Raw genomic sequence first — 12,452 nt, 5'->3', positions numbered from 1 at the left:
AATGAGGAGCCATCTGGGGTGGGGTGGTTGTACGTAAATGTAAAATCATCTCATGGTGGTTTAATTTCTTAAATTGCATCTTCTGCTAAATTTTCATTGTCCTCTACATTGAATACTGTATCAAAAAATTATTATAATGAAACATTCTGGGGAGCAAAAAGAAGTGCAGCGGGAGCGGCCTATTCCTCAGTGTGTTACTGAGCTGCAGTTCTTTAATAAAATGTATTGTTTAAGTAGTGCAGCTTGGCAGACTGAAGTGATTTATAAGTTTTAGACAAGAGGTTAAAGAGATCCTCAGTTAAGGTCTGACCTTTACAGCTCAGACTCCTCTCTCATTCCTTCTGCCTTTTAGTAAAAGCTATGTCAACCAGGGTAAATTGGGTGTCATATTTTGTATTGCTTAGTAACCTTTGCTTTTTTGTTTTGGTTTGGTTTGGTTTTTTTTTACAGAATGCCAGATTCACCTGGTGAAGTTCCAGAATATCCTTTGTTTGTTTCAGTCAGTGACTGGCTGGATTCCATAAAAATGGGTCAGTATAAAAATAACTTCATGGCAGCAGGTTTCACAACTTTGGATATGGTTTCAAGAATGAATATTGAGTAAGTATATAATCTATTATCCCTACAATGACTAATTAATCTGAATTTGGATGCTGCAGGAACACAAATATTGCAGAGTATGGAACAGTGCTTTCATTTCCTTTCCTTCCTCAGCTCACAAAAGACAAATACAGTTATTTAGCAAAACAACACAAGAGATGTATGATGGGGAGACCCAGAATTGATAGATCCACTCTGTGACGACACCAAATACAACCAAAGGCCAGGGATGAGTATGTTTCTTGGGGAATCAGTTTTGATCTAGACCACTGAAATCAGTGGCAAAAATATTTTCTTACTTTTCTATGAATATCATCAAGACTTTCAGTCCTAATAACGAAGTTGTTCCAACCATCTCTGACACCACCCTGTGGTTTTTTAATGCAAACCCTGCACTCAATACAAAAGTGTTTGGGCAAACTATGGATTCATATGGTAGCATGATGATGGGATCTGTTTTGCTCTCTATTCCCTTCTCATGAATTCCCAATCTTTTATTTGATGCTGGGACTGACTGTATCAATAGTAGCTGTCAGTTAAGATTGAAGATTTTTACATGTAAAGTTAGGACTGATTTTCTCACACGTGCATCATTTCATATTCACCTATATTGAATTCCATCTACCACATTATGGCACAGTCACTTAGTCTTGTGAGATCCTTCCAAAACTCTGCACAGCTGCCCCTTTCCCTTCCTACCCTGAACAATTCAGCCTCACCAGCTGAGGTGTTCACCTCTTGCTCACCTGTTTTCCAAGATCATTTACTGATTTGTTGAACAATAATGTTCAACATTATCCCAGCAGAGGTCCCTGCAGATTTATATAAATAACTACATTGTAAAACCTGACCATTTACTGCTAACCTCCTGTATTTAAACCAGTTATTTAGTCATACAAAGACCACATTTTGTTATACCCTATATTACACAGAAGTGGCTCCTTCATTATAAAGCTTTTGTGAGGAATATTCCCTAAAGCTTTTGGAAATCCAAGCGTGAGGTGTATCAAATGGGTCATCATACATTGGAAACAAGTAATTTAATAAAACAGAACTTTTATTTGCAAAAGCCATGGTGACTCAAGTAGCTCATTTATCCAAGCATTCAGTAATTTTGTGCTTTCCTGTAGTTTCTCTTACGCCCTGTAATGATCACAGACTCATGGGTCTGTGGTTCCCCAGATCTTCCCTGGAAACATTTTGTCTGGCACCATGCTCCATACTTCAGGCACCAAGAAATTTTTTAACATGTGGAGCGCAGCTGGTAACTCCCTCTCTCACAACCCTGATAGTAAGCCCATTATTTCATCTTCACTTTCTTTTGGAACTTTTGCCTGAATATAATCTTGTCTGGACAGGGGCTGCTGCTTGTTTTTACAGTTTTTCCTATAACGTCTCCTGCAGTCACTTCAGATACTCTGGCAAGTCCCCCAGAAAGGATCTGGCATGGGGGTCATTTCAATTTCTTCCACAGTGAATGTAAACTCAAATGGTTGAGTTTTCCAACAATGGCCACTCCTCCAGTGCTCTTTTATGCCCAAATCATCGTTAGACTCTACACATTTTATGGCAGGTTTCTTGTACCCAGTAAGTTTGCAAAAAGATTATTATAACTTTTATTTTTTCTATTTTATTGTTGGGCTTTTTTTTTCTGTTTGTTCCACAAGTTCCTTTTCGGTCTGCCTTACTGTGCTTTACAGCTAATCTAAGGTTATCCTCATTTCTTTAGATACCATTTCAACTTTTTGAGAGATTCCCTCTCCAAATGATTTGTGTTACACAAGACCTGCTAGCTTCTTTCTGTGCTTTATCAGGCCCTCCTTCCTGATAAATGCTAAGCATTGGTCTCGCAATTCTGAAAGCACTCTCCACTGTAAAGTTTTATTCTTCACACTGACTCCTTTTAGCTTCTCAGATACTCAGTATTTTTGCTGACCTCAAGTGTTGTCTATCATGCCCCATGAGAATGTTAAACCTAAGCACATAATAGTTGCAAGCTCTGCACTGGTTCCTCAGCTGGAGGATACCAATCTGGAGATCAGATGCAGATATCTGGAAGTGCACATCTGAAACTCATGAAGGCCATGCCTTATCCCATGAGCTCCTTTACTGTTTATATGATCATACAGTTTTTGAGGATAAACAGGCAATATCTGTGTATGTCCCAGTGTGGGATTTGCATAATGGACAAATCTGGCATATCTGAAGTTTCCTGTCCTCAGCGCCTCTGTGATCTTTCTTAGCTCTTGCAGCTGGGGATGTTTACAGAAAAACTTAGTTGGTGGATTGTGCTGAGCTCTGGTGGCTGTTGACTTCATTCCTGCCAAAGAGTCGAGGCCTGTGGGTGACAAGAGCTACCCACTCTGGGGTGCAGGGCTAGATGAGAGGAACTGGGAGGGAAATCAGATTCAGTCTGGAAGCTCCACTGCTAATTTGATCTTTAGACCATCTCTCACTAACTTACTACCATTCCCCAAATCATTGGAAGCACAGCCTCAGTTATTTCTGCCTCAGAACTGTGATACTGTGTGTGTAAACCCCAACCCATTTCAAATATGAGCGAGAAACAATTGCTACAATCACATTACTAAAAATGGACTGTTGGAACTCACCTGATTAGTCCTTGAGATTTGGAAAGATTAATTGACCATTAGTATCACTAATAAGCCTCAATATCACTAATTTTGAGCACTAAACCCCAGTGGTCTAAATAAATCTTTTTATTATATTCTTTTTCTTAAACGACTGCTTTTTCAAAAATTGAAATTGACAGATGCAGAAAAATTTAACATTTGCAGCTTTCTCGTATGCCGTGGTCAGGAACGTAAACTGTCCTGGAGAAGAAGTTCTATGATAACTTCTTTAGTGAAGTTATCATATATTCTTTTGTGCACCGGGGGCTTTATTATATTTGCATCCAAGATGAAACTTTTTATCTTGCAGTGACATTAGAAGAATTGGAGTTGCACTCATTGGACACCAGAGACGAATAGTCAGCAGTTTACAGACTTTGCGGTTACACATGATGCACATACAGGAGAAAGGATTTCATGTATGAAAGTAATAGAAGCAACTGTGTTTTGTGCCTCAGCATTTCTAAAATGGAAAAATATTCTCATTCTTCCCTCCTGCTCTTCCCAACTTCAGAACTGCAGTCTCCAGTTCAGACTATACAAGTACTTCTATGTTAATGCTTCCAAACCGGAATTTTTAATCACACTGCACAGCTCCTCCACCAGTTCTCTGCCGATAAAATCCTGGCCTACTGCAAGACTCTGGCTACACATTGATGAATAACTCAGCATGGATGTGTAACTTTGTATAACAGTATTTGGGAAACTTTCATGGACTTACTTGAAAGTAGTAATCTATTTGGCCTGGTGTGGCTTCTTTATCGATGTATTTAGAATTTGCTGGTAGATCAAAAAGTATTTGACTTCTTTCATGTTCTGTGACCATGTAACTTCCAACACCAAATGTGCAATCAAAAAGAAGTTTAACATAAATATTTATTTTATCTCTTAATTAAATCCAAAAGTATGTGTCCTATCATTATATTACTTTCTAATAGTTTGAATGCTGGTAAGCTGGTGCCTCAAAACATTAGTATTGTTTGCAGAAATGACGGATGATTTTATGTAGCGAGTTTTCATTGTGTGAATAATTGGAAGCATAGTGAGAGTAATCTGTTTGAAATCTTAAGGAAGGTTCTTGATTTTCAATTACTTTGGCACTCGACACTTTTTATGCTTTAAATTTTAGATTAGATTAGAAAATTTGTTTATCCTTGGGATTCCCCACCACCCTACAGCCCCCTTTTTTTTTAATGTAATACTCAGCATTTGCTTCTACTACTGGACAACTGACCACATGTAAAACACGACTGTCAGCTCTGTTGCAGACACAGAATTTCAGAAGAGCTTTCTGTTTCAAACATGCAGGTCTCTGCTCCAGCAGCAGCAGCAGAGCTCAGAGGGCCAGCCATGGGTGGGATGATGGGATCATTCCCGTGGGAGCAGGCTGGCCATGTCCTCTTCCAGCCAAGGGCAGCAGTGCAGCCCCACTGCTGCTGGAAGTTACAGGCTGCAGCATGCAGTGACCTTGCACAAAGGCAGAAAAGGAGATGCAGGACAGCAGTGTGGTAACATGTTGCCTTGAGCCTACTTCTAACTGCTTTTAGAAGTTAAAAAGCAAACTCTGCTGAAATGGGGCTCTGGTCATTCCAGGCCAGATCTTCATTTAGTACAGATCTCTAAAGGACATCTGAGGTATTACCTTTAGAACCCTTCAATAGCCATATTTACGTGCAAGAAAACGTCAGCAAAGGCCTAACATAATATTTGTACCTCTCTAAGACTTCCAGCTTCCATGTTTTGTTCAGACAACTGACACAGACGTGCTGGGCTACATTTCCAAACTTTTGCATGGGATATGCACTCCTGGGAGCAGGGGCAGGACCGCATGGCCGTGCTGTGGGAACCCCACGCAGATCTGCAATGCATGTCACATGTAACCCTGTGCAGAAGCTTCTCTTCATTCCTGTGTCCTTTGGAGGGTATCTTTGAGTTCTGTGGCATTCCAATGTACTCAAGCATTGCAGCTCTTCTGTTAAAACGTGCATTTGGGTAATCAGTATAATCTATGTGTATATCAAAAGGAACTAACTACTTTGTGTAATCATAATGGTATTTACTGCTTCATTTACAGCTTGTAAATCACAAGGTATTTCCTAAGTCTTGGAAAAGGCTGTCATTGTATATCAGTCACAAAGAATGAAAATCAGAAAGCAACTCAGAAAAGATTATGCTTCCAACCAGATCACAGAGTAAGACACGAGGCCTGATTCCCTGTTGTCAATTTGTGTTGGAATAATTGCATTCATTTAGGTGAGATAGCAGGAATGCACTAAGTAATTTTTTCTTTCTTTCATTAAAAAAAAGGGCAGATGTAACTGAGGAAAGAGTTTTCTGAAGATCAGGAGCCACTGGTGTTCTACAATGCCAATTTGATGAGCTTGTTTAAAGAAAGGCAGCTTCAATCCTATTGTAGCTCCAAAGGTAATTTTGTCAGCAGGAGTATTCCCACTGAAGTCATCAGTCCAGCACAAGGATGTAAGTTTTACAGGATCACAGCCCTTCAGTGGGAAAAAAACATTTGTTCTCTTCAGTGACTGTCACTTGAAAAATTCTGCTTGAATTCCACATCTGAATAATTTTTGGTAGAGGTACTCTTACAGAAAGAAAACCACATTTTCCTGAAACCTTTTGAAAAATACTGACACACCACAGAGTAATTTAAAAGTGGATTTTGCTTCATCATTTTATTATCCATTTTGCCCATCATTGCTTCCATGGCCAACAACAGGGCATCTGTGGAATGAGCCTTTCTCACAATTAAATCCATTACTGAGGAGTTATGAGTCTGTTATTTGTTAGTGGGGTTTCAAAATCATTCATAGCTGACCCAAACCATGTATGTGCACTTTTAGATTGTCTTTTGCCAGTTTGTTTTTTTTTTGTTCCTCGTAGTGAGGATGCAGAATTGACATAGTTATATGCACACAACCTGGATATATTTAATGAAAATTAATTTCTAAATTTATCACACTACTGAAAATGTTTTTTCAATGTAAAAAAAATATAACAAAAGTAAAACATTTATTAATCAGATATATTTTTTATATAAACAAGAGTTTGGGTGACCAGAAAGGAAAGAACAAGGGATTCTTTAAGTGAGCACATTTGTTAATAACATTGTAAATCCAGGATTTTGTGGCTTTATACAGCTTGTTTTTCTGTTGTTTTTGTGGTGGTGCAGTATGACACTTTTCTAATAGTTATCTTGATGAAATTTACATTTTCCCCATTTTTGAAATATTTTATTTGCTCTTGTGCTGATTCCTAGTCTATTCTTGCTTTAGTTTAGCAATTTTTTCATATTTTTTAATTTAAAAACAAAACAAAAAAACAGCCCTAACAAGTGTTATTTTTCAAATGCCTGCTTAATTCTGTACAGGCCACAGATGTATATGTGAAATTAGAGTAACTTTCTTTGTTACAGGAAATTCTTTCTTCATGAGAAAATTAGCTCTAATTATCCTGCATACTACAGTGTGCAGCTGAATTTTACATCTGACAAATTAAAGCAAATTTAATAGGCTGTTTTTGAGAATCTGGCCCACATTACAGAGTGCTTCATGACTAAATGTACCCATTGAAAGTTCACAAAATAAAGTGTGAGCTGTATGCAAGCAAGAAAAAAAAGGTGTTATAACATGGGTGTGTATAAAGAAATAATTTTTACCTGTTTCTCTGCATTCAGTGACAGCTCATCCATTCAGGTAACTGTGCTTGGTCAGATGAATTTAATGCCTTAATTGTATCCAGTCGTTTTGCTGAACCTGTAAAACAGAGAGGGTCTTGTTCATGATGTTCATAGTGTTAAAACTGAACAAGGCACAGCAGAATGTTTAATAGAATTTACTCATGAGGTGTTTGTACATTGGAGTTATTGAGAAACAATGGGAAGCTGTGAGGTGAAAGGAAGAGAATTGAGCCATGGCATTTAAATTTTTCTCAAGCAAAATTTACCCTTTTTGTTTCCCATTAATTTAAATCCAGTGTCTATCCAATAAAAGCTTAGAAACATGCCATGCTTCAGGACATCAGACAGCATAAAGCAATCCTTACTTGCAAATAGTGCACTCAACAATAAAATAAATTAGTTCATAAATTAGTCAAATAAATTCTGTGTCCAATATTCTATTAGATATTACTTGGATTATTCTGACACAGAACTCAGACTGCAGTACTTTGATTTTTACATCACTTAAGAATGACCATCCATTTGCCATTTTTAATATGAGCCCAACACAGGGCTTCATTAATTTCTTTTTCAATGCAGATTCCCACAGGATTCAAAGATGGGTCATAGGTAACAAACAGACCCCCTTTATCCAGAATCAGCTGAGATTTACCATGAAGAATAGCAGGGACTGTGGAGGTGCCTAGTGAGACTGCATTACCCACAGCAATTTCCATGTCAGAATGACCCCATGGGACCACATCAGCCACCAAGGTAAAGCAGCTCAGAACATTCTTGACCTCATATTGAAGAGCAGTTCCTCATTGCCAGCTGGCCCTGTTGTGAACTGCAGCACTTACTGAACTGTTTTACATCAGCTGAGGGAATGGTTCTGTGGGACATGTTCTGGCAGCTCAGAATTCTCTTATGAACACAGGGTACCTTTAACCACCCTGTCATAGGCTCACTGTGTCTTGGAATATTCTTTCAGAGAGTGAACAGCAGGACTTGCCTCTAATCCAGTCCAACATTTCTTTAGTTAAAATACTTATAAAAAGTCTGTCTTCCATTGCATCTTCCAGGAAAAGCACTAAAAAAAGACACACTTGTGGCATTTGCACATGGTTGAAGAACTCTGTACTCCATTAAGCAGTTTTCTTCCAGACTACCCTTGTTCACCAATTGTAATGAATCTTTCCTGAATAAACAGCAAAGATAATTTCTTTTTTATACTAGCACTATAATTATTTTTTGAGAGTGAGGGTAAGATGTGGTGGGCTGGGCTAACTCGTAGTATGATAATGATCTTGAAATCTCCTGGGAAGAGAAATGAATAGCTCCCTAAAACCTACAATAAGGTAAAAAGGGAAGAACTGTCCATACTGTGCCAAGGCACTCTAACAAAAACTCAAGAGTTGCATAATACAGTGCCAAGTACTTACAGCTGGCAAAATTTTCCACCATCACATCCTATATTTAGTAGTGCACACTGCCCATCCATGAGTGTTGTATATAATTCCTCAGACCATAGACCAAGATATGGTGAACATGTTGTGGTTATAAAATATTTGTCTATATGTACATACAGAATTGTAAATTAAATGTGTATCATAATACCAGATTTTTCAAACCTACAGAATTAATTACCAACAACACTAATGGGGTTTCTTTGCTTTTTAAAATTTTCATGGCATGCGCTATGTGTGTATAGTTCTTCCCAAAATTTCTTGGCTTGTTAGCAGGAAATGGACAGCCTCCCTTTTCCTCCACTGGTAGAAAAAACATTTTCAAACTGGCTCAGAGAAAGCTGCCTGCTCACCCTTCTGCTGCCGCCTCACCCAAGCCCTTCCTGCTGGTTCTCTTCCATTCAGCTAATTACTGTAGAAATTAGTGATCCCAAAGGGGAAGCAAGGTGCCCATGAGCCAGCAGAAGTAGCAAGATGGAGTCCATGCTATAAAGAGTTGTCAGTTCCTCTGCTGAAATCACCAAAGATGTTTGCAGAGTATATAAATTATTTTCTTTTAAATGACCATTTATGGACACCTAGGAGGTTAAAATGAGGGAAACTTTCAAGGGCATATAAGTAGGGATATGCCTACATATAGCATAAAAAGATAAGCTGACTTTTAGAAGGGAAAAACAACAGTTGATGAAAAACCTAGGGTTAAAAATGGATTAAAGTATATTTCCATATTTTATATGTGAAATAAGGTAACACCAGTTCAGTGGAATCTATTTGTGTGTATATTTCTTTAAATATCCTGCACGACTGTATCTTACTTTCCTTTCCTGCAAGAGATTTCCCAAGTACCTATCTCTTCCAGAAAGGTTTAGCATATTATCTGATATTTTCATAACTGAATAATTAAACTGGAATAAAAAATGAAAGTTCTGACAGTGAAGATATGGGGGAACAATAGAATTTAAAATATCAGTCTCAAAGTAATTTAAACTTTTCACATCTTTTCTACTTTGTTCTTGTCCAGAATTTTTACCTGTATCTATCTGAGAACTTTGACTGGTTCTGCACACATCTCAGTGCCACCTCAGAAACTCCTGAATCTGTAAATGGTTCTGAGTTTGTGCAGCTTAATTCATATAAAAAGGCTGATTTGACATGGAACTTTATTCAAGACTGAGTTAGGCATAATCAAGAATCAAAATCCCTATAAAATATCTGTAAGACACCATGACATAAGATATTTTGCCTTATAATACTAACACCTCGTCATTTCTGACAATTCAGTGAAGAACTGGTCAGCAGCATGTGTGTTGAGTGGTAGGTAAGCCAAAACCCTGAGACTGAAAACCCACAAATCAAAGAGAAATCCAGGTCTCTGCATTCTGAACTCTGGGATGTCAAGGGACTCCAGAGAAAGTAACCTTGAATCTAGAATCTGGAAAATCACGTTTGAGAGAAATCTGCTTTGGAACCCAAATATTCCTTTCTGGTTGTGGATGATGGAAAAGTGCCCAATTAAAGAGTCTAGGGACTATTTTCATAGTGTCATCACCACATAATATTCTGAGTAATAAGAAGGAAAAAAAAATCAATTTTCTGACCTTTCAGGTTCTAGCCCACGACAAAAAAAATAGGTACAGTTGTCATAATTGATATTGGAAAGTCCAGCCGACAGAATTCAAAATGACTAATTGTTCTTATAACTACATACTGGCTTTCTTGAGAGGAACCTAAATAAATAATAATACATAGAAATCTCCAGTTAATATTGGCTTAGAAACCGAGTTTTCAGTTTTCTCTCATTCAGACTTCTTTTTAACTGAAAATTATTAATAGGAAAAATTAAAAGGATAATAGGATTATTATTTTTTCCTGTAAGAAGCTGGGTGCTCTAAGCTGTATAACTTACCATCACAGTCTCTGTGTCAAATAGGATTAGCTGAAAAAGACAAGTGCAGCCAATGTTCCAAATCTGTAGATTATTTGTCACTAATTGTCAATTTGGGAAATTCCATTTTTGTTTTGGGCGAGTTCTGCTCTACCACACCCTGTATTTCCAAATCCTGCTGAGTTATTATAATGAACATCTCGATTAATTCCTGGGAGAGTGATGTGACTGTGAGGAATTAAAAGTTTCTGTGTTAATAGGCAATAGTGTTGCTGTGATCTAAAATCATGAGAGTTTGTTACTGACTTCCATGGCAGTGGGATAAGCCCAATGTCCATATTTTCTGTAGGTAGGCTCCAGGTCTGCAAACAGATTCTCAGATTCTCCTTTCCTGCACCCACTACTGTCATGGTTAATTTCTTGTTAGAGAACCAGCATTTACTGGGACACGAGCTGTCTTGTTCAAATGGATTGCTAAAAGTTTTTGCTGGTTTTAATTGTTCTGTTGAAGCGTTTCAGGTTGAGATGTAGGTTGGTCCCTCAGGGCATGATCCAAAGTCAGCTGTACCCATAAGAAGAGGTCAAGTGAGTGAAACAGGTTTTGAATCAAAGGTTTCTACAGATTTTCCTGGAACAGATGGCCTCATTTAATGGGGAGAGTGCACTGAGCCTAAAAGACAAGGCTGCTACCTCAGGGATGTGATCAAGTAAGCTGTGGTTACCTTCAACATGGAAAAGGTAAAATGCAAGGTACAAAAGTTGGGTGCTGCAGTGTTTGTTGTTTTCTTTGGCATGGATGGTCAACTCTGACTTTGGAATTAGTTACCTAAATGACCTACACATCTAATAGGGTATCTAGCAGAAATTATCTGGCTTTGTGGGGTTTTTTTGCCCCAGATAATTTCCCAAACTTCTGGATTTAAATTCAGGATGAAACCATCAGCCCCATCAAACAAACAGAACTTCCAAAACAAATAGGACTTTTCTATCTTTCTTCTTTCCTAAACATAAATCAGGAAGCAGTATGGTCTCCCTTTCATAATACAAGTTCTGACTGATGATTTGTCTCTTTGAACAAGCTGCTTCATACTCCTGGTGCACTGCAGTCTAAGTTTTCAGATTTGCCAGTTAATGAATGGCACAATAGCAAATAAAATAACAAATGCCCTCTTAGTGGTTCCATTTTCTGGATTCTTTTACTAATTCCCTATCTGAAGAAAACCATCCCACTCCAAGATTCCTAATAAAGAAACCTGTAAGCATTTTACATCTTAATGGCCACGATTCCCTATCTGCCTCTCCCCAAGAAACAGTGAGCTTTGAATTGGCAGTGTAGTTTTTACTACCATTTCTTCTACAGAAATTTCTTCTCCCAACTCTTTTAAGTAAGGCTGAGAGGTCTATTTCACACTAAAAGTGGGAAAAGTTGTTTCTTTGTTAACTCTGGTGACGGGATTCAGTGTTTGTTGCTCTTACCCAGAGCCTTCCATCTGCTTCTGTTGAGGCCAATATCAACATTCTCTGGTGGTATCAGTTACATCACACACAGCGCTGCCGTGACTGAAAACCCAGAGGCATAAAAAGGGCTCATTCTTCTCTGGGGTGGTGTAAATCCTCCTGACTTCGGGAACTTCTCTGCACTTCTCAGGATTGCGCCTGCAGTTTAGCAAGAAAAAACAACCTTTAAAAGTTCATGTGAAACCCCGTTTACTGAAAGGCAATAGTTTATTTTCTAGCAAAGCAACATTCATTGATTTAGCTGCAATTAACAGTTTTAATTTTGTCATCACTTTTTTAAAAAAACAAACCACTTTGACTTTCAGAAAAAAAATAAAAATAATATTTTGCTACCTTCCAAACATTAGCTTTGATTTACTTTTGGAAGATAACGTGGTTGGTATGTTTTCTCAGGATAGCCTCTATCTATTTCTGTGTGTTGGTTTTAAATGTATCTGAATTAAAAGGGGTTTTAATCTCTGTCTCTTCTGTGAAATTAGATTGTACAAAACTAAATATGACTGCTCTTCATAGTTTGCTGTTCTAGCATAGCCATAAAATGTATCAATGTATGTGTATATATGAATAAATATTTGATGACAGACACTTTAGATTATATATTTAAGCAGCCATGTCAAAACTTCAGAGGTAGATGGCTTCAAAAACAATGGTATAGTCATAATACTTGCAAATTAATTTAC

The 12,452-nt window shown here is 37.8% G+C and overlaps 1 protein-coding gene across 3 annotated transcripts in view; it reads left to right on the top strand.

Annotated features, from left to right (window-relative positions):
* The window catches only part of EPHA6 (EPH receptor A6), a 362,638-nt gene extending 358,254 nt beyond the window's left edge, over positions 1 to 4,384 (top strand). For 2 of the 3 annotated variants that reach the window (XM_030945817.1, XM_030945801.1), the window contains 2 exons: positions 451 to 600; positions 3,544 to 4,384. In XM_030945817.1, coding sequence (XP_030801677.1) covers positions 451 to 600; positions 3,544 to 3,658 — 265 coding nt within the window. In that variant the 3' untranslated portion in view covers positions 3,659 to 4,384. The remainder of the gene's footprint in view (positions 1 to 450; positions 601 to 3,543) is intronic. The other variant, XM_030945809.1, reaches the window with a different exon arrangement.
* The last annotated feature ends 8,068 nt before the right edge of the window (positions 4,385 to 12,452 follow it).

The sequence above is a fragment of the Camarhynchus parvulus genome, chromosome 1 (genome assembly GCF_901933205.1).
Source record: "Camarhynchus parvulus chromosome 1, STF_HiC, whole genome shotgun sequence".
Lineage (NCBI taxonomy): Eukaryota > Metazoa > Chordata > Aves > Passeriformes > Thraupidae > Camarhynchus > Camarhynchus parvulus.
Note: the sequence above shows the minus strand (reverse complement) of the source record. Positions and strands in the feature narration are given on the sequence as shown.